The following is a 23,564-nucleotide window of genomic DNA, read 5'->3' on the forward strand; positions in this document are numbered from 1 at the left end:
CTCTCCCAAATGGAAGCTAGTATATAAGAGGCAGTGGATGTGTATCCACCAATGACCTGAGCACATCTCAAACATCATGTCTGCCATAAAGTAATGCTGGAAACCACCTCCCAAGCCAAGTCCGCTTGTGGAGAAGGCAGTGGGGATGGGGAGTGAGAAAAAATCTTGAGGCTCCATGGTGCTAAGATATGAAGGGCCGTGTCCTTATGAAGAAGGCATGGCCACCTACTTGTGACTCGCAACCCTCTGCCCCAAAGAGCTATTCCCAACATTGAGGAAAGGAATCTGAGGTAATGTATAAGAAGATTCCTCTGCAAGCTGGCATCTCAAACCTAAGGAGGGTCTGCCCATCTATTGAAGCCAAGGGGAAAATGAAATACCTCTATGAATGGTTAGCCAAAGAAAGTATGAAACTTTCTTGGCCCTACTGATCCTCCAAAAAATGAGACCAAAACCTCAACAGATGATGCTCAATAATGGGTGGATGATGGGTGTCAATCTGCTGAATCCTATATCCAATCCTTCTGGAATATTGAAAGAATGGAGCAGGAGAATCTGGAGCAGTGTAAGCTGGCGAAGACCACTCCCCTGGATCCCAGTCAAACTCAGCAAGAGGTCTCCCCTGAAAAACAACCTCTAGCTCAACTGCAAAACTGTAGTATGGGACAAGTCTAATGACCCCGCTCCCTAGGCATTCTACAACTCTGAAAGCGTCTGCCAGAGTAACAATTTCCCATCCAACGACTAGGTAAGTGTAAGTCTGTGAGAGGTGAATGAGTTTAAGTATGAGAAAGGTCGGTCCTCCTCTCACTCCTAAGCATTTGCCCTGCTGGGTGAAACATCCAGACCATCTAAAATCAGTGTGAGGGTGGTGAGGATCACAAGGGTCTCTCTCCAAGCCTATGGAATGGCTCTCATGGTCTGGAGTCCAATACTAACAACCTGGGGAAGTGGTCCATATCTATGAATGATGATCTCCTGAGCTTCATTGAACCAATCACTATCCTAGGCAATCCCCGAGAGTACCATCCTGCCAATCTAAATCTCTACTCACTGCCAACTGATATTGCACTAGTGGGTAATAAAAAGAGGCTACTTGGCCAATCCCTCCCTGGTGGATGGTATTGCTCATATGAGAGCCGGACAGAAATCATCACAAATCTGGACAAGTCTCTTCACCATTGGAAAAGTGGGCTAATGATGATGGTCCACCAAGAAAATCTAGTTGACACTCCGTGACCACTGCCGTGATGCTTGTGGCATACATTGAATAATAACATGAAGCAAGAATTGCTTCCATGACTAGTCCTTGGGGGTCAAGCCTCTAACGAGAAGCTTGACTAGGAATGCCCTGCTTTGAAGCTTTGGATCAAGAATCCCTAGTCCACCCTGTGATGAAGGCAGAGTGACTGTTTCCCAAGATACACTAGACCTGGTTTCCATTGAGCCACCCTCTCCACTCCATAGGTAATTCCTAAGAAGCCTCTGTCACCTTTCTAATGCTGACTATACAGGAACACCAACAAGATGCCACATAACATAGGGTACCCAGAAGCACCTGGTTGAGTTGATCACCAGTGCTCTACCCACTAAGGAAAGTGTAGCAATGCAGCAGTATATAACTTCCTTTGTAGATAGTTTGTAGGAATTGGAGACCCATTACACCTCTTGAGACTGCCTATAGCATCATGGTTAGGACTTCGGCTCTATGCCTTAGAGTCCTTCCTACATAATCCGAGCCACTCAAACAGGGTTTGTCCAAGATCGTTGCATTTTGGATGTCGTGTTCTCTCTTCTTGGGAGGCCACGCACTGGGCCAAAGTGAGTCATCAAGATATTGGTGTCTTACTTAATTCATTTTGACTGGAGTTTCCTAGAGGGAACCGTGAGGAGACTAGTTTCCCTGAGAGATGGATCTCATGGATATCATCCTCATACTCGCAGTCAGCCGGTAGGATGGTGTTATGTGAAGCAGGCCGAGGCCCTGCATTCCAACTTTCCAAATCAATTAGATAAGTATGCCCCCTTGCTCCATATCTTTTCCTTTTAGTAGTTCAAGCTGTGGGCCACTTCTTGCAGGCTAGCAGTTAAGGGACATTGGGGCTATCTCTTCCAATTAAGTAGGAGCAAGAGCTGCTAGTACGGAGTTTGCAGATGACATGTCAATTATAGTTAGGGGAGATTAACATAGTTTGACTACCACTGCTGCAGCCATTGACAGGTTTTGCCTCTAGCCTTAGGAGAACTTGTTAATTGGAATAGATCAAAAGGTGTTTGGACAGCGTGCTATATAGGATACTTCAGGCTAGGGAGTTGATAGATGCTTTGCTTGGGTTCCCAAAGGAACTTCCACTCGATATCTTGGCTTTCAAAACTGGGTTGATGTGTCTCCAAAACGAACATTTTGATGTAAAGCTGAATGAAAACATAATACATAACCCAATCCACAAGTCCTAAATTGGATGAATGACGAGTCCAGTAGGGAAGAAAATATTGCAATAGGGACAACTAATCTACAATAAAATGCCGTTCACACATGTTTAAAACCAGCTATGGAAGATACTTCAAAGCCCTTTTAGACTAGATTCCAAAGTGTCACAGTCCCATAACTCATTAAAATCAAGCACTAACAACTGTAGATATTAAGACCATCAAGTTTGATTGTGTGAAACTAAGAAGTTACTTCAAATCTCAGATGGATAAAAGTTTAAATGACACAAGTAACTCCCGTTGAGGGGACCCACTCACTTGGATGTCCGAATTACTTACCGGGTATGCAGAATTCTCTCCAACTTTCTTTGGCGAAAGCTTCCTCCTTAGGCGGGAGAGGTGAGTCGGGGTTCTTTTTCTTAGATTCTTTTTTTTATATTCATGGCAGTTTGTCCAGATTCCCATGAACATGCCACAATGTGTCCTATTTGTATAGCTTCTATTTTAGAACCGCATCATCGTTTTTAGAATTAGAAGATGACTCCTCTCCTCTACTATTTTTCCTTAGCCCAACCAATCTACTATGCTCCACCACCCCTCTCCTTGCTTGTGGAAACTTTCCTACCTTCCTCATAGCAAGCTGCCTCCCCCTCAAGAGATAAGTCCTATGTAGATTGGGGGGGATAAATCTGAAAAACTATTACTAGGAACGTGTAGGAGGGTATGATATAAGTGTGTAATAAAAAAGGAGAGGAGTGGGGAGGGAAGACGAGAAATGAAGTAAAGCAATAGTGTCCAGTCAAGGGAACTTCTGCATCGAACTTATATGTAATGGTATGTTCGAGGCATCGAAGGTCAATTTTTCTTATATACCTTGTAATTGTTAGCATATTTTTCCTTAATAACTAGCAGCACAACTCTCATAAGCATGCATAGTTTTCCGTAATAACCACTAATTCTAGGCTTTTAGACACCTCTTCCACTAGAGCACGACTTTCATTAGCAAAGAAAAATAACAAACCTGTAAATTGAAGGACAAGTAGATCTTAGGTGTAAATTGAAGGAGAAATAGGTATTGGTTTAGATTCCCACTTAGAGGCTCCACCCATTCAGCTCAGTGTATTTGGGTTTTCAATCTCATAGACTCTTCAGTCTTTTGAAGACTTTTAATAGGTCGTGGGTGTAAATTGAAGGAGAAATAGGTCTTGGATGTAGATTCCCACTTAGAGGCTCCACCCATTCAGCTTAGTGTATCTGGGTTTTCAATATCATAGACCCTTCAGCCTTTTGAAGGATTTTAATAAACTCTCTCTCTCTCTCTCTTCAGAGATGGCTTCAGGCTCCTTTCCGAATTCCTCGCATACCCAAATCAAAGATGCCTCGCGGCCTTCATTCACGAAGGGGTCCGACACAGAGAGTACTTACTCAGGTGACGGGGCTTGGCCACACCACCAGACACCTCTCAGAGCAGGATCACAGAGTTCTTTCCATCGAGTGATATTGATCGTCCAGTCTCTAGCTACAGACATGACAGAGACCCTGACCCGACGACCGCAGCACGACACACGAGGCATCGAGGGGACACACAGATCACCCTAGGGGACCTCTCGTCACTGTTTAGACCTAGGACACCTCCCACGGGAGTCACGGTGGCTTTGGTCTTGAGTCGAGCCTCCTCCAGGAGACCGAGACGCATGGCACCCCTTGACAGACACCAGCGTCCCATCACCGGCTATGCACCAAGATAAGACATTGGTTGAAGTGAAGAAACAATGGGGAAGATACAAGAACAATGGAAGAAAACCTCCGGAGGGAGTAGACAAGGAAGAGAAGGAGGATGAAGAACGGATAGCGAGTGTCATGCCCATGAGATGAGTGAACAAAATAGACTGAAATGGTAGTATGGAATTGCAATGGCACCCTCTGGTATGACACAAGGGTGAGCCACTTAGCCTGAGAGCTTCCGGTCCTAATTGGAGATGATGTAGACCTCACCTTGGACACCCTTGTCTCAGTGGTACAGGACACTGCCACCAAATCTTTCCCCACGACTTGATCTGCACATGTCCCTACTGCTGGGAAGATGCCGCAAAACCCTTGGTTCAATGGTGAGTGCAAAGAGATGAGAGCTCACCTCACACGTGAGCAAACCTTAGGCCATCTAATGTCACCTGAGGCACAACAGATCTCACGACGATTGACACACGTCATAGGTGAGGCAATCTTTTGTAGCACAAAGTTGGGATGAGATGATCATATCATTTCCAGGGGGACATCCTACCATTGGTGGGGGCTTCTATCAGAGGGTAAGTCAACTATTCTCATCACAGATCAGATGTTTGGCATATATATTATGCTCCGCTCTATGACATCCCGCCAATGTAGGCACCACCTGATATGCCTCTATGCCCAGGCCCACTACTTGTCATTTGTTCACCTCACAGAATATACAGGCTGCACTCCATCAGCTCCATAATCGGAGAGCACAGGATCATGAGGGACTATAGACTTTGAACTTTGCACATGGGCAGGAGATCCTGGCTCCGATTCTAGCGCAGATGTTCAACCATGTTGTATGCCACAACTTCCCATCTACTTCGAGTACTACTATACACAAAGCAAGCGACCCCATGGACGTTGGGAACTACCACACTCTTATGATTAGCTGCACTTATGAATCAGTACGAGATGGAGATCAACGGCCACACAGCGGCTCATGGGTAGGGAGCACTAGGGCAGATAGTATTTCGGAGACAACACTCCATCCTAGACCACATCTTCACCCTGAGGGCTATCATTGAGAAGGCAAGATTGTTGAGACGCAAAAAATTATATGCTTGCTTGTAGACTTCCGCAAGGCCTTCGATGCTATCTCATGATCTTGAGGTTACAGGAGATGCAAATTTGAGGGATTATGATTTGGGGGGTGATGATCCTATACGAGTCCTTCATAGGGAGAGTTCATGCCCTGAGAGGCCTATTGGGAGCACGATCGGGGTGAAGCAAGGATGCCCCCTTTCAACAACTGTCTTCGAGCTCTACATTGATGAAATCACATCCTTTATAGACCACCTAGGAGGCAAGGGATCACTACTGGCTGACCTGATGATACAGATACTACTATATGTGAATGACATAGTCCTCATATCATCTTCAGCAGAGGGATTGTAGAGACATCTGGAGGCTCTAGAGGTGTTTTGTAGGGAGAGAGACTTGACAATAAAGCTGGGAAGATCAAGACAGGGAGAGCTGCACGTATATCTAGAGAGCAATGGATCTGTAGGTTATGCACGCTTTGAGGAGGTCAAGACAAAGGAACATTTTTTATGTGTCTGCCTAGCCTACTATGAGATCCGGGGACGATACCACTGCCTCTTTCAGGAGGGACATGGCTTTGGCCCACTTTCACAATTGATCCAGTTCCATGACCAAATTTGCATTGGGCTCTATCTGATTGAGAAGCGAGACACAAAGCATACTATTGCGACAAATCAGAGAGAACCGAAGGTGACCACACCACATGATACTAAGGTAGACTAGGTATAGAGACATGTCATAGACTTTTATGCATTTGAATCAACTCCAGGACACAGTGGGGTGGAGGAGGAGGAGCCAGCTGATATGAGGGGCACTATGGATCAGCAAACAGAGCCGAGACAAGATGTTGCCGAGCAAGGGACGCAAAGGCCACACACGACACAGAGAGTGGACCAAAGCACACATGATTGAGGTCCGGTCTATCTCAGCTCTCCTCAGAGGAGTCCGCCAGAGACGAGGCGTCACTCTTGACATAGCCCATCAGATCCAGAGATCAAGGAGAACACATCCTCTACAACAGCATGAGATAGCTCGACAAAAGGGGATTCAAGATATCTTTGCGACTATTTTTGGGGCAGAAATACGTTTCTTTATTGCATTTTGTATCTCGAAGGGATTGTGTTTTTGGCACATACTTTTGGGCAGATTCTCTGCTATTTCAGAGCAGCCACTGTCAGTGTGTGCCATTGCAGTAATTGCATAGCAGTCAGTTGCATTTTGATTTGCAGGTACATTTGCCCTCATTCTTGAGCTTGCAATCATGTCTCTCAATGAGAATTTTGGTACCATGATTGAGGCAGATAAGTTGGATGGACCCAATTATGCTTTGTGGTCATTTACGCTCAAGAATATTTTGGTTGGCAAAGTCTTATGGGACATTGTGAATGGTGATGAGACTAGAAGTGTTGGATCTAGCACGAGTGCATCTTCCACTACCACTCATGCTTCTACTGCCACTACCCAGGTGGCTCCCATGGAGGATCAGAAGAGGTTTGATCGCAAGGATGCACAAGCTTTGTCTTTGATTGCATTATCAGTGAAGACGCGCATTAAGTCAACCATTAAGTCGTGCAAGCATGCAAAAAATGCTTGGGGCAAGCTGAAAAGTATGTGGAATGTCAACAATGAAGCAAGAAGCATTTCTTTGAATAATAAGCTCAATGACCTGTCCATTCTTGAAGGTCAAACTATTTCCGAGCACATTGTAGCCATCTAGGGAGGTGAAATTGAAGATGTAGAGAATGCAAGGATTCTAAGTCAGTAACTGTGGCTAACAGTTGGGGACTGTCCAAGTAAATTCTTCTTAGTCCAAGTACTAACACACAAAGCAAGACCAAGTCCTAGTCTATCTACACCACATCATTGTATATCTCTACACACAAAGAACTCAACAACCAACAATTGCTCACAAAGAGCCCAAATCTCGATAGTCAACACTACTCTCTTGAATTCATAGACTTTAGAAGGTCCAGTCTTGATCACTGAGATGATCAACTTCAACCATCATTGTAGTTTCCTCCTTGTTATCTACTGCAAGTGCTTTATCCTTACCCTTATCTTGCTTCAATATCTCATCACGTTGCTTAGTGTAGAAATATTTTTCGACATGACCTCCCTTCCCACAATAATTGCATCTCTGTGTATCTCGTGCTGGTTTCTTTCTTCCGATCACTAGCTGCATACACCCTATTGTCAAGCCACGTGAAATTACTGTGTTTCTCTTCACTCAGGAGCATCCCCACGCAATCCAAGCAAACTCAAGGGTGCTGCCATGGGAGCCCCTTTGGACAGACCAAGGGTCACCACCAAGAAGTTTTCTCTCAATGTCAAAGAACAAAAAGAGGGAACAAGGGGGCGAAAAAGGAAAGGAGAAAAGGTAAAAAATCAGCCAAAATTTTGGACAAGGAAGCTGCACTAAACTCCAGGAGGGCATTGAGAAAAAGGGGGGGGGGAACTACCACTCTTTGCTCGAGAAGGGGTGCTGCAAGGGGTGGGCAAAGGACCCTGTTCCAAGGCCTCCAAGAGGGCAGCCGAGCTCAATGTAGATGTCAATCGCTGCTCAGAGACGCTGTCCACTACCTTAGCTGAGGCGGGAGCCTTGGAGCAGCGGCCTATTTGTCCCATGGGATCCTAGTGCAGCCACGAACTGCACGCAGTAGGATGGAGGGGGTGTGAACTAGCCTAACCCCAAGAAACTGCCATAAGCTAGGAGGAGGCATGGGCACAAGGGAACCTGCGCGCGAGGTCTGACGGGGGGGGGGGGGGGGGGGGGGCGGGGGGGGGCTAAGGAGGGTGTCTAAGTGCCTTAGGCAGATCGACTAGCTGGGCGGGTTGGGAAAACAGCACGACCGGGAGCAAGGAGCAGCGAAATGGGGGGGGGGAGCTAGAAGGATGGTGGAAGAAGGAGAAGGGCGGGGGGAGGAGTCGAGGTAGGGGAGAAGGAGAAGAAGGGCACGGGAAGGAAGGAAGGTGGGTGAGAAGCAGAGGCGGGGGGGAAACTATGGCAGGAAGGGAAAGGTCGGGGCAGCGAGGGGGGGCAAGAGCAAGCTTGATCTTTGTATTTGCAATGTGTGTGTTAGATCGAGTTTGGAATCTGGCGTTCTAGGCAAGGAGGCCACCGCTGTTTGCCTTAACCATCTTATGTTGCCTCTCACTCAAACTCGCACTCTACCAAAGAATCTTCTAAGAGCAATCACACTCCTATAAAGCCATGCACAATACAATGGTTGAACTCGATACAAATGTTTAGTATCTGTTCAAATTACCTTTCATCTCTCTATATTTGAGCCTAGTAGGCTGGGCCCTGATGCCTCCATGTGGCAACACATACACGAGGTGTGGGGCATACAGTCAAGTCTCTCAAGTAGAAAGTGTTGTCATGCAAGGCTGTGTGCTGATCAACTCCTGCAAGCTTGCCTATGTTCAATCTTCTATGTGTGACCATTTGTGTTACGTTTCTAAGCAGCACAATAATGTGATTTTTACATGCAATTGCAATAAGCCAATAAAGATGCATGGTTTAATCACTTATGCAAAATAGAGAACATAGCATAGTCCATTCCAGCAGAGGTACTTTCTATCATAACCCATATGACAGCCACAAAAGATGATATACACTCTTCACATGTAACCCATATTTTTAAAATGCAAAACAAAATTTAATGTAAAATTGTATCCTTTTTTTGTGATTAAGAGAAGACTGTCAAAAAACAGAAAGTTTGTGGAGCACCAACGTACCAAGTAGCATCAAATTTTTCAGATGTGCTATGTTCTCTATTTTGCATATATCATTGTTGTCGAGATGGAGCTTTGAAAGAAATTCAAGTCCAACAAGATGATTTATTGTTCTAAGTCCTATGCCCATCCAACAAAGCCCCAAAGGAAACAAATAGAAGTCAGAATAGGCCCATCTAAAAAAGTATTATGCCCCAAAGGAAAACAAATAGAAGTCAGAATATATCAAGAAAAATTGACATTTAGAGGCACATAACACTTTCATAAAAGAGAGGAAAAAAGAGAAAGCATTATGGTATTAGGAAGTGTATACAGAAGAAATGACGAGTACTAGAGAGCTTTGTATACGAAGACCTAGTTTCAAATTGGAATTTATTCATCCCAGCACCACACTTCATTTGCATCCAATTCTCCTAATGCTCCTTTGGGGCTCTGTGCTACTTTGAACATGCTTGCAGACTATAAGGTGCATGCTTGAATATCGTGAATGAATGCTTAAAAACTTAAAAAAGAGCAATTTGTTTTTTTCAATCACTGCGGCCTCTACCATATATAGTGAATCAAGACATAGGTTTGGAATAAGAGAAAGTCTAGTTTTTCATGCTGGTAGGAATGAATATATAACAACTACACCACAAGCTGCTTTATGCCGACTCCAGAATCAAAGAGCCCAAGATCACGAGGGGTGACACATTGACCACTTTGCACATGGGCAGGAGTTCCTATTCCTGATCCTAGCACATATGTTTAATAATGCTGCGCGCCATGGTTTTCCCTCTGCTTGGAGTACCACCACTATTGTGCCGATACACAAGGTAGGAGACCCCATGGACACTAGGAATTACCGTACCCTCATGATTGTTCATACATTGGTCAAGATTAACCTACAACTAAGTGGCGGCGTTTCGAGAGGTTGTAGGTGATGATGGGCTCTAGGATCTAGAGCAAACCAGTGGCCCGCCACCAGATCATACAAGAAGAGTTTGGCATGACACCGCTCCTGGTCGATGCCATATTCCAGTCATCACCTATCTCCACAAGGTCTGGGCTCTACCTAGAGGGAGACTACCGAGATTGGCTCTGGAGTCATCTATACGCCTAGCTAACAGGGGAATTAGCATGGCTTGGTACACACGCCTATCCAAATGGTTTCGTAGTCAGAGGATCCAGATGGATCGTCTCCTCCCCTTTTAGTACAACTTAGATGCTTTGGACCACCTATTTTCATGGGATGAGATCAACCGTATCATACGGTTGGACCTACTCCAGCTCCAGACTTTGGGGGAGGACCAAGAGTTCTCCACCAAGATCCAATTCTACCACGACCATTTCTTCAAAGTATCAATGGATGAAGTGATTATCAAACCCCCAGTGTTAGGAGGACAAACGAGTCTCACATGCCTTGAGGATCGCCATCAGATAGATGTGGGTCTCATCACATCAGTTGACGATTGAGACAAAGAGAGCCACAGGTACAACCAGAGAGTAGTGGATCTGTAGACTATGCAAATTGGAGGAGGTGGAATACATCATGTGTACTTGCCTTGCATCCTATCAGATCCAAGGACTATACCATTGCTTATTCCAAGAGGGACACAAGTTTGCACGTCTCCCACATCTGATTCATTTCCAGGACCAGGTCAGCTCGGTCTCTATTTGATCGACATGCGACAACATAAAGAGGCCCTGATGCGCCACATTAGAGAGCAAGATGAGATAGTGGCCCCTACGACAACAGAAAGAGGCCCTGATGCACCACATTAGAGAGCAAGATGAGATGACATGAGGGCTGAGTGGACTAGCGAGACGAGACGGCCACGTGGAGAGACGCAACCAGAGATGCAGAGATGGACCAAGGCACAAACAATGGAGGTCCAACTTATCGCACCTATACTCTGGGGAGATCGTTCGACTAGAGACGTAACCATCGATATGGCCTACCGGAAACATAGATCACAGAGATCACGCCCCCCACTGAGAGACTCGACCCGATAGACACAGATACATATCTTTGCAGCCCATAGGAGAGCCACCCTTGCATTGGGCTATATATTTTTTTATCTTGAGTCTGAGTACTAGCTTCTTGTTATTTTGTTTTAGCTTATTGCGTAGTACTCAGCAAAGGACCTTAGCGAGCCCTTTGTTTCAGCTCACAATAGCTTCTATGGTTACTTCTTGTGATTGTACCTTGTCTCATAGGCCTGCAAGGCCTCCAGAAGACGTGGATACATATTTCTCTCTCTCTCTCTCATATGGAATAAGTACTATGGCCCCAATCTTAGCAAAGAATTTTAACAAAGTTTTGCACCAGACCCTTAACATCATCACTCCCTTTCACAAGGCAAGGGAGGATCCCATGAGACCAGAAAACTACAAGACCATTATCATTGGACATGTCATGTCCAAGATTTGTGCTTCCACGTTGATACACAGAAAACGGTATGGACAAAAGAAGCTAAGATAACACACACGCACCAACCTTTGATTCCAGTAAACATAGACAATCACTCAGATAGTTTCTTCTTCTTCACAAAATTCCATGCGATATACATACTCAGGAAGGTCCTCTTCATCAACTAGAGTTACCCCTGCCCATTCCTCTTCTTTCACCCGCAAAAGCAAAGACCACTGGTACCCAAGAATCTCATTGAACAACACTTCAATCTGAAAACCCTCAAAATACACACCAAATACTTCTGGGCCAAGCTCCAAGGATAAAATCATCATATACTTTCAGATTTGTATAAGAGAAAACAAACTGCAGCGGAACTCGAGGGATCAGCAGCAATGTGGGCTCGAGTTCAAGAGCACGTGCACTAGTATCCAGAGCAGGGATCCTTGACATAGGTACCAAGACAAACCCCCACAAACAAAACTATCTGAACATGAACCACACAGACTCGGAGAGAACCAGAAGACTACACAACCCGAAACAGATAAACTTAGAACTGAACTCTCTCCAAAACTCAGAGAATAGCCCGCCTCAGAATTCTATGAACCCACAGCCAAAACTCCTAAGCTTCCATCAAGGACAACAGCACGTAACTCTCCCCAAAGCTGCAGTCAATGACCAAAGAGTGAAAGGAACTAGCATATCAGATCGCCTCAACCATCTCTGTGTCACAAATCCACTTCCAGCGTATGTATTCTTGTAAAGACTAACTATCTAATTCCTACTGCAGATCACGGGAGCAACACCATGGATATCCTCCCAGCCAACCTTGCTGAAGCTAACGAGCAGACAGAGAAATTCCGATCCACACAAAACATACGTGAAATCCTTCTCTTCTCTCTCTAGCCTCAACAAGCCCCATCTCCCTAGATAGATCTAGATGCCACATGTCATCCATATAGGGCCTTCCTAATGCAACATTTCACCCCTCTCTTGGGATGCATTAAATCCTTTGCCCCTAGGCACAATCTTTGCATTAGGCCCTTAGCCTTAGATCTACCTAGTCTGGTGCTATCAACCCTCACCTAGGACCTTGACATTAATTCCCTCCCGATCATTTACATGAAGCGCAAAAAAACATATTACAAAGATAGATCCTTTAAGGGAAATGTCGACTGATTCTTCCGAGGTCATGCTACCTCGGCTAGAGCGTAACATTCCTTCCCTCTTCAGACATCAGCGTCCTCGATGATAAAATCTGGGAACACTCTCCGCAACTGATATACGGATTCCCAGGTAGCTTCGGATAGAGGCTGACCATGCCATGCAACCAACACCGTGGGTATCTTCCGATTTCATATTTGCATTGTTCCTCGGTCCAAGATTCTTGTTGGTTTGCGCCTCGCATTATCCTCTATCTCCTGAAACAAAACCACACCTTCGATTAGTGAGTCACCTGTATGTAAAAATTTCTTTAAGCGCGAAACATGAAAAACCGGGTGCACCTTACACCCCTGTGGCAATTCTAATTTATAGGCTACACTACCTATTCTCTTTAGAATTAACCACGGCCCACAGTATCGAGGTGATAACTTAGCACACTCTCCTGAAGTCAACGACTTTGAGTGCGAAGGAACTCTGGGAAAAACTCTTTCTCCTTCCTTAAATACTCTTATAGACCGGTTGTCATCCGCATTCATACACCTTGGCTCTATCCATAGCCTGGCGGATATTAGCTCTCGCAAGTGCTAGCATCTCCCGCATCTGAACTACAAAGTTCGCGGCACTAGGCACTTTCTGAGGTACTCCAACTATAGTTGGATTCGCTGGTCTATAACCATAGTTCAGCTCAAACGGACTGAATCCGGTAGATGAATGTTTCCTATCATTGTAGGCAAACTCCAACAATGGCAACCACTTGTCCCACGTATGTTGCCTCAATGACACATATGCTCTCAGCATATCCTCTAAAGTCTGGTTGACTCTCTCCGTCTGACCATCCGTCTCAGGATGATCCCCACTACTCATTTCCAACTCAGTCCTTAGTGTCTCAAATACCGCTGTCCAAAAATAACCGGTAAATCTGACATCTCTGTCTGACACTATGGATCTAGGCAATCCATGTAGACGAAATATATGTCTAATGAATAAATCCGCCACTTGCGGGGCACTAACAGACTCTCTAGTCGGAATGAAGTGAGCCATCTTGGTTAGACGATCAACCACCACAAGGATAGAATCATATCCTCCTTGTGTCGTAGGCAGTCCTACAATAAAGTCCATGGAAATGCTCTCCTACTTACTTAGTGGTATCTCCAAGGGCTGTAAAAGTCCGGGTGGCTTCACCCGCTCGGCCTTGCTTACCTGACACGAGAAACACCGTGTCACATATTCATGAATATGCTTTTTCATCTTTGGCCAAAAGAAATCTCGCTTCACGAGATCATATGTCTTCTCAACTCCTGGGTGTCCCGCACACGGGCTATCATGGCACTGTCGAATAACTCTCTGCCTCAGATCATTCTGACTAGGTACTACAACCTTGCCATTTCTTTCTAGCATACATGAGCTTTAGGCCATAAGCTCTGGACAAACTCGTCCACTTTTTGAGTTTCTCTGATCTCGGTCATTAGAGTACTCTCTAATACCGTGAAACTCAGGTTGTGCATAATGCGAGAGAACGCATCAGCAACCTTATTATCTTTTCCTCTTCGGTACCGAATCGTCAAATTAAACTCCTGCATGAGCTCTGTCCACCTAGCTTGGCGGCCCCTCAAGTCAGGCTCTTTACAAAAATGTTTTAGAGTACCATGATCCACATCCACATAAAACTCCGAACCATATAAATAATGCCTCCATGTTTTCAAAGCATGGATAACAGCATACAACTCCAATTCATAAGTTGGCCAATTCCTTTGAGAGGGAGAAAGCTTCTTGCTTTCAAAGGCTACTGGCCTTCCCTCTTGAAGGAGGACTGCTCCTACCGCAATGCCACTTGCATCGGTTTCCAGGAACAACGGTTTCTGGGGATCAACTATTTTTAACACCGGTCCTGTGACCACAGCTTGTTTTATGGTATTAAAACTTTCTTGTTGATTCTGTCCCTAAATAAAAGGTACTTTATCTGAGGTCAGATCAGTCAATGGCGATACTATTCCGGAATATCCTTTGATATGCCTTCTATAAAACTGGACAAATCCCAAGAACAATCGCAACGCGGTCAGACTCTGAGGGATTGGCCAAGTTAGTATCGCAGCCACTTTCTTCGGATCCATTTCTACCCCCTGTGGAGTAATTATGAACCCTAAATATTTAAGCCTAACCATACACAGTATAGTTTTCTTTTTCTTTACATAAAGATTGGCTTTCCTCAAAGTACTGAACACTATCCCTAAGTGTTCACGATGCTCAGTAATACTTTTACTGAATATCAAGATATCGTCAATAAAATGTACTACGAACTTTCCGATATACGGACGTAGTAAATCGTTCATAAGCATGACGAATGTCGCTGGAGCATTGGTAAGTCCGAAGGGCATTACCAAAAACTCATAATGACCAAACCTGCTTCTAAAAGCAGTTTTATGCACATCCTCGGCTCTACTAATCCGGATCTGATGGTAGCCACACTTAAGATCTATCTTACTGAAAATCACAGCTCCATGTAATGTATCTAGCAAATCATCAATCCGAGCCATCGGATACCTGTGCTTAACAGTGATATTATTCAATGCTCTGTAATCTATACAGAGGCGAAACGTCCTTTTTCTTCTTTAATATCACTGGCGAAGCAAAAGGTAAGAAACTTGGTTGAATCTGCCTCAACTTGAGGTATTCTTCCAGTTGTCTACGCACCTCCGCCTCTTCGGTAAAACTCATTCTATAGGAAGGTCTATTTACAGGTTCTGCCCCCGGAATCAGTTCAATCATATGCTGAACATTCCGCTCTGGAGGTAACCCATAAGGTAGTTCATCCCTAAAACATTCGGAGAACTCCTCTGTTATAAGATTAGCCAGCTTGGCCATCTCACCACTTTGCGTAACATCAGTGCTAGCCGAAGAATCATCAACCGGCTCTACCGATGCTGTGCAAAGGAATAAAAACTCTTCCTGAGCTTTTCGGATTTCCATCACGGAAACCAACGGTCCCTGAGGTATATCTTTCTCACCTCGCAAGACATAAAGCACATCATTCATCTTGAATTGATATACGTGCTTTTTCCAATCAATGGCTGGATTCTTCCTAGAATGCCACACCATACCCAGGGCTATATCCGCATGAGCAAGCTTGGTCATTTCAAAATCAAGCTTCTCAGCATAGTCCTGAATACGAAGCTCCAACTGGGTAACCCTTTGGTCCCATACTTCAGTTGAACTTCCATCTGCCATCCTGACTGTATACGCATAGTCAGATGGACTTGTCTTTAATTTCAGCCTCTTCACAAGCTTGGAGTTAATCACATTGTGAGTTGACGCCGAGTCAAACAACACAATGACATCATGATTGGCCACTTGCCCTTTCATTTTAACTAATTCCATATCGTTAAAGGCTGTATACCCCGTTGCTGCGGGCTTAGATAGGATGTTATCAGGTGCACTCGTCACTAGCTTAGCAACAGACACACATAACAAACAAGGTACTAACCTCTGAGAAGATCCCGCTAGCTGAATCTGCATCTCTTCCGCTCTGGGACTTCCCTCCATCTCCACGTCGCACTATGAGATCACCATCTCAGCCATCCGACGATCTTTGTTACGCGGACAATCCTTCCACTGATGAGGCTGAAGGCAACCAAAACATAAGCCTTCTCTCCTCGCTTTTTCCCTTTGTTCTGGGTTTAAGGGAGACTTAGACCAAGCCCGGGCTGCCATTGGGGTTACTTTCCTTTTCACTCCAATGGTGGTACTTGATTTAGGAGTTTCAGCTGGTTTCGCCCGCTTGGCTTGACCACTCGGCTGAGAACCACCACTCCCTCTACTAGTCCATTTCTTCTTAAACCCAAATTTCTTCAGATACCCATACTGGGTTCTGACCTGTGCAAACCCACTTGGCTTGCTACCCTTGGCATCTTCATAGTTCAGGGCTATAGCTATTGCATCATCTAACCTGTTCGCGTACTTAGCCCGAACTTCCATTTTTATTCGATCATTCAATCCAAATATGAAATCTTTCACTTGGATTGATTGAGGCAGGGGTTCGTCAACCTTCATTACACTCTCTCGAAACTTATCAGTGTATTCTGCCACTGATAAATTTCTCTGACGAAGGTTCCTATACTAATCCCAAGCTCGGGATGCTTCGTCAGGAGGTAAGAAGTGTTTCCTGAACTCTCTTTTAAACCCCTCCCAGGTAGTGGATGCTATACCATCTTTTTGTTGTTTAATCCACCACCGATCCGCAGCCTCACTAAACATGTGGGTGGCCTCACGGATCTTCTTGATGTCATTTCTGATTTCACAAATGGCGAACGCCTCGTCCCATTTGTGTAACCAGGTCTCAATGACATCGGAGCTACGGTCGTTCATCCGACCAGAATACTTTTCTGGTCTGTAATTGGCAATATTTGGCACTTTAGCCTTCCTAGGCTCGACCGTATGGACACTAGACTCTGGTTCCATTGGAGCCTTTCCCTTCTCCTCTCGAGAAGGTCTGGCAGACATACTATGTATCGCTCTCCTAAGTTCGGACTGCCCTGCATTGGCCTGTAATTGTTGTGCTAACAACTGTTGCAAGGCATCCTCCAACAATGCAATCCTGCCAGATAAAGTATGAGCTACTGGGCGCGACACCTGCTGGGTCGGCCGGACTCCTGACTCACCAGGGTCCCTCCTGGAAGCTCCTTCTTCTGCTTCCATTTAATTCAATGGGTGTTTTTCTTTGTTTTGTTTTGTTTTGTTTTGATTTTTTTTTTTTTTTAAAACACCGCTAGAAAGCTGTATTTACAAGCTGACACAATTCAGTGTACTAACAGTCTGACACAATTCCCTATACTAGGGAATTCCTGCAATCCCACATGCACACTGACTAGGCATTTGACACAGGCATATATCCCAAATGGCGCTTTTCCCTATCCTAGGGAAGCTCCTGCAAACAAACTCAAACTGTAGCACATAGGCATAACCACAAGCATAATCTGTCCCTGCTACAACATCAAAGCCTCATGCAGACTGATCACTCACGAGATCTTGTCTATGAAAGTAGAGCATCACCCGACTAAATCGAGAAGAAAAAAAACAACACGAAACTAATGGAGGTCAAAGAGAGCTCCCTGGTCATCACGATTTCACCACAGCCTTGGATTTCCCTCGATTCGGATCTGTGTTTGCGCGGCCTCTTATCCGTGCCTACACTGTTCAAGGCCCTGCGCTCCTGCGCCAAATCTACGTCCAAGAGCGTTGCATGAGCGTCGCCCCAATCACGGCTTACGAGCAGGCTGCGTGGCGTTGGAGATCTCTGAGCGTAGGTGTGCCAAGGAAGCAGATCACGGGCTAGCCAGACCGTTCTGTGTCACCTCTGCGTTCCAAGCCTGCAATGTGTTCGACGAATAGTATAGGGGTGATCACGAATCACCACCCGTGCGTTTCGTCAAGTGCGTCATCTACCCTGCATTTCGTCACTGCCTTACGGGATCCCCACGCTCCAGCAACGACTCGTCAGCGGGAAGGTTGTCAACAAACCTTCCGTCCGTCATAGATCACGGGCATCGTCATCAACTTCGTTACGGTCTGTCCGTCACATGGAGTCGATCCCTTCCTTTCCACGCCTATCGTCCGCTCCACGCACTTCACTCATCCCACGCAAAGTCCTGATAGCGGTGCGGGAGGACCACCAACAGCGACCCGTTGTCACGGGTAGCCCCCTCCAAGTTCGTCGTCACCCGTTATCGTCGATCCCATCTGTCCATCACGTAAAGGTCACAAGTGGTCGACTCGCCACCTACGCTCCACGCCTATCCGTCGTCAGCCACCAGGGCGGTCCAGGCCTGCACCTCGAGCTCACGCTGCCTTACTCATCCCGTTCGTCATCATCGTACAGTCTCCTCCAATTCGTAGCCTTGGGCTCTGATACCAAATGTAAAGACTAACTATCTAATTCCTAGAGCAGCACCATGGATATCCTCCCAACCAACCTTGCTGAAGCTAACGAGCAGGCAGAGAAATTCCGATCCACACAAAACATACGTGAAATCCTTCTCTTCTCTCTCTAGCCTCAACAAGCCCCATCTCCCTAGATAGATCTAGATGCCACATGTCATCCATATAGGGCCTTCCTAATGCAACATTTCACCCCTCTCTTGGGATGCATTAAATCCTTTGCCCCTAGGCACAATCTTTGCATTAGGCCCTTAGCCTTAGATCTACCTAGTCTGGTGCTATCAACCCTCACCTAGGACCTTGACATTAATTCCCTCCCGATCATTTACATGAAGCGCAAACAAACATATTACAAAGATAGATCCTGTAAGGGAAATGTCGACTGATTCTTCCGAGGTCATGCTACCTCGGCTAGAGCGTAACAATTCTTCTCCTGCCCACAAAGTACTCCACGCTCATACTTCACGTCACCAACAGTCCTTCAGATGATTTGAACCAGCCCATACATTCTTCATATCAGCTCAATGCAAACAACGACCGTCCTACCTGTGAGGTAGCCTTGCTCAGCCAACTACAAACAGATTGCTATCTCTGGAAAACTCCAGCGCCAAGGTCTTCTCAGCATCACCGGGCATCTGCTTGGTCAAAGCCTTTCTACAGTCAACCTTGAAGTGAACGTGTACCCCAAATTACAGTCAGCCCATGCCTTCAGATTTCGTGGAGCTCACGAACATCCGTCGCCCAAGATCCTCTCCTTCAACCACACTATCAACACACAGCCAAAACTCTATAGGACTTCGGTAAGCGCCACCTGCACCACCAAGCTCATCATCACCGAGCACCTAGAGTCCATTTGTGCCAAGCATGCAGACGGAGATCCACCCTCCCGTCACGTACGTATCCTTCACTCGAAGGGTGCTCCATCTTCCGCTTACGCACCCCTATCTTCACCTACGAGCTCCTTTCATCTAGTCGTCCAACCTTCTCTTCAAGGAGCCCTCCTAGGCAGCGTAGATCCTTCCAGTAAGCATCCCATCGACCTCAACGATGACATTTTACCACCCTCAAAGATTTTTCCCCAAATTCATACACCCAGCATTAAATGCTCATTTTCCAAACCTCAATCACATGGTTCTAGTTAGGCATTCAATCACTTGCATGCCACTTCTAGTCTCCTTAGATCAAACCTCAACTTATGGGAAATTCACATGACTCAAGACAAAAGGAAAAACACTCATGACATTATAAACATGTGACATAGGACAACATTTCGGAGCACATGGTATCATGTCACCACATAGACAATGTTGGAAACCATGCTCTGGATTATCCTGGTGCTCCCACATTACATTTTATCATATCCCACGAGCCCCTGCACAGACATTTACAATGTCAAAAGAATATTTACATCAGTACAAAGCCTTTTGATGAGAGTACCCATTGACTCAAAACCATCACCCACTAGCTATGTGCATACCTATGTGCCTATCCTCAAACATGCAACAAGTGAAAAAACTATTGACATTTTTTGGCATATCAACGTACTTGGGGGTTCTTTTCTTTGGTCCGATTTTCAGCATGCAACCAACAATAAGCCCGGCTAAGCAAGGGATAGGCCGCACTTTCTAGACTCGAGTGTTAGAAATGACCCACCGAGGGTACGCACAGCGGAAGACTGATAAAATTGCCTAGGAGCTCACACAATGTGGTGTGGGGTGTGGAATCACAAACTTCTTAAACTTATGTGCATAGCATAGGTGTGCAGAGTCATCAATAGACAATAAACCAACCAAATAGAGAAACCACCAAAATAATATATTTCCGTCCAAAGCTATGGACACAATACAAAAGAGATAGATCCAGAGTCCCACCAATGGTGTAGTCCTCTGATCTTACCACAAGGTCCTTCTCCTATCTGCCGGTTATCTCTAGACTTGAGCCCGCGTGCTCCACCTCGAGCGTCTGTAGACTCTGTCCAGATCTCTTCCACCTTGCTGTCTGCAAACCAGCATAGGTGGGCAGCACCTTTGCTGAGCTAGGTCTGCAACTCTCCAGCCTCTATGTCCTCCTGGATGTAGGCTCATAGGCTGCTGGTCTGCTGCTCCTGCTGCTCCCTGAAGTGCTGCTGCAAGTGATGAGTAATGAGGGCCTGGAGGCCCTCCTTTTATAGCCCCCAAGGGCTGCTGATAGAACCGACCAGTCTGGCCGACCAGACTGGTCTGTAAAAAACTGACCAGGTTGGTTTCCAAGCTCTATATAAGGGCCTCTGCCAGGCCCTTTTGGGCTGCTTTCAGGCCCCAAAGTTTGCAAGGTGGTCTGCTCATCTCCAGGCCTGGTTGGCTGGCTCCAACCAGCCCCAACCAGCCTCAGCCAATGGCCTGAACCAGGCCTCCTGGTTCCCCCTTTTTGCTGAGCCACTTTCCAGGTCTGTTGCAGGTTGAGATCCTGCCCACCAGGCCTCCTGGTTCCCCCTTTTTGCTGAGCCACTTTCCAGGTCTGTTGCAGGTTGAGATCCTGCCCACAGCTTCTGCCACGTGGCTCACCTTTCTCCTGGGTATACTCCACCATCTGGTGCTGCTCCAGATCTGCCTCTTCCAGGCCTGATCCATGCTAAACATCCATATCCATTATTCCGTCCATGAGCTCCATCTGTTGCAGCCACCATGGTTCTTCTAGGTACCTCACTTTTCTTTATTCTTTGATTCCTGCCCACATGGCAGCCATGCTGCTGTTCATGTGTTCGTCTCTCAATCCCTAGGTTCACCCCCCCCATGCTCTCCTCTTATGGGGGCTTACAGATGGGGAGGTGACCTTTCCAACACCCCCTCTCACCAGAACTGTAACGGAACCCTCTGGTTTTGAGCCTAGGAATTTCTCGGAGTCATACATAGGAAAAGACATAGTCTTCTACATAGAGACACATCAGAGCCCAGAGCGTCCCTTATCGGTGGTCAGTGGTACACTTGAGAGTCAGCCTATAGGGAGGAGATGAGGGAGACAGGTGGAGTACGGGGATCAAGAGGAGTAGCAGTCTTATATCGATCATCTCTTATTGGGGCGATTTTAGTGGAGAGGAGAGATCCACATTCTACGTTTCTTTGGATCCGACTACGATGCACCACCAGTCGTGATCTCTTCATAGCGATTTGCTACTTCCCACTAGATACCTCACATTTTGCAAGGGTGGTACGGAAGGAGGCTGAGACATCACCATATACACCCCTCTATCATGATATCATGGATTTCTCGAGCCACAAAGATGTTCTCCTTGTGGGGGACTTCAAAGCGAGGACAAGAGCACGCTAGGTGCCACTACTAGTTACTCCATACGAAGAAGAGGAACAGATTGTCCACTGTGTAATTGGAGAGTTTGGCCTTTTGCCACTACAATCTACGATTGCTCGAGCAAACGGACTACCCCATTGAGCCTCGGCAGGTGAATCCCTACAAAATCGACATCACAAAAGTACAAGAAGATGCCGGTGATTTCACCTGAGGAGAGGGATATCTACGCCATGTTGTACGAGGAGATCGCGGCTTCATCTCACAGCACCCGATCCTCCTAGGCAGCTGGTGCCAGTACTTCGATTGCACCTGCATCTCATAAGGATGCTTTTTATGAGTCTTCTGGGAGTTCCAGTAGCAGTGAGGAGGAGGCTGATGAGGACATGGATTCGGTTGAGGAGGAAGATGCTGACATTGATGATGAGGCTTGACTTTTGATTTGTGACTTTGTCACTTATTATTGATAGACAGTACTTTGGATTCCATTTGTAGTTTGACCTTTTTACCTTCATGGTCCATCACCATGGAGGTCTTGGGAGGTTCATTGATGACTCTAGTTTTTATTATTATCAAGATTCAATATGTATGATCATTTAGTATGTATGTGTGAAGATGATCATTGAGTACTCTAGTATGTATAATGTATGATCATTGATGACTAGCTTTTTGTATGATTAGGATTCAGTATGTATGGTGCTTATACTTGATATGTATGTTTTTTGTATCATGTCTGCACTATGGAGTCACTTACAATCTTTATTTGCACATTTTTGTATATGGCATGATGCATACCCTAGGTATAAATGCACATATTTTCACATTCTGAATGAAACCCATTTCATTCATTTTTCAAAACCCGTTTCAAACGTATGAAACCCGTTTGAAACCTCCCGTTTCAGAAACACTTGGCAACTATGGTGTCATCGCACCAACTTCATATCGAGAGCGGGCGAGCAGAGGGGATAGAGTAGTATCTGCACATTGTGTGAGCGCCATGAGGTGGAGTCAGAAGAACACTTTTTTTCCGGTTGCCCAGTCTATAATGAGATTCGTGGACAATACCATTGCCTTTTCAGAGATGGATTCGAGGGCCTCTCTAGACTCCTCCTATACCCAGATCAGAGATTCCTAACATCTTTTATTCACGAGGCAGTCCGGCATAAAGATCGTCTCATCAAATTGAGGAGACAGAAGTAGGGGACCGTGCCCGAACCATTCTAGAGTATGATCGCAGAGTTCTTCTAGGCAGAGTAGGTTGCTATCCCAGCCATAGTTAGCAGGAGAGGCAGAGATCTTGAGACCGAGATGCGGCACACCCTGCAAAGGATAGATGCACAAATCACAATCATGGACATCTCCTCTATTTTCAGACCTAGGGTGCAGCCGACCGGGGTTACACTGGTGCTCGTCAAACGTCGGGTAGCAGCCAATAGGACACGATCCATTACAGGCTTTTTGCCTACACTGCCTAGTCCGCCGTTGGGTGTATCTTGATGTTCTGTAAGCCTATTGTATTATATTGGATCAGACTGTGTCTCCACATGAGGATGATGCCAAGATGGCTGTATATAATTATGGTGGACATGTACTATGATATCACTGACTATGTCTACATAGTTTTTTAGCATGGGTTAGGATGCTTGCTTAGTAGCTCCACTCTTTTGCTCATTGTATCAGGTTTTTCTTCAGTCTCATAGACCCATCGGTCTTTAGCAGACTTTAATAAAGTTTCTCTCTCTCTCTCTCTCTCTCTCTCTCTCTCTCTCTCTCTCTCTCTCTCTTCCATAGTTCACCCTTCACCCAGCCCCTC

The 23,564-nt window shown here is 45.8% G+C and overlaps 1 protein-coding gene across 1 annotated transcript in view; it reads right to left on the bottom strand.

The window, feature by feature from the left end:
- Positions 1 to 23,564, bottom strand: part of LOC147906191 (dynein regulatory complex subunit 3-like) — a 117,325-nt gene that overhangs the window by 62,086 nt on the left and 31,675 nt on the right. The window contains exon 4 of the mRNA XM_087383484.1: positions 8,986 to 9,102. Within this exon, the coding sequence (XP_087239610.1) occupies positions 8,986 to 9,102 (117 nt within the window). The remainder of the gene's footprint in view (positions 1 to 8,985; positions 9,103 to 23,564) is intronic.

Source organism: Dipteris shenzhenensis, chromosome 1 (genome assembly GCF_047967505.1).
Source record: "Dipteris shenzhenensis isolate YYH24624 ecotype China chromosome 1, Dip_SZ_1.0, whole genome shotgun sequence".
Classification (NCBI taxonomy): Eukaryota; Viridiplantae; Streptophyta; class Polypodiopsida; order Gleicheniales; family Dipteridaceae; genus Dipteris; species Dipteris shenzhenensis.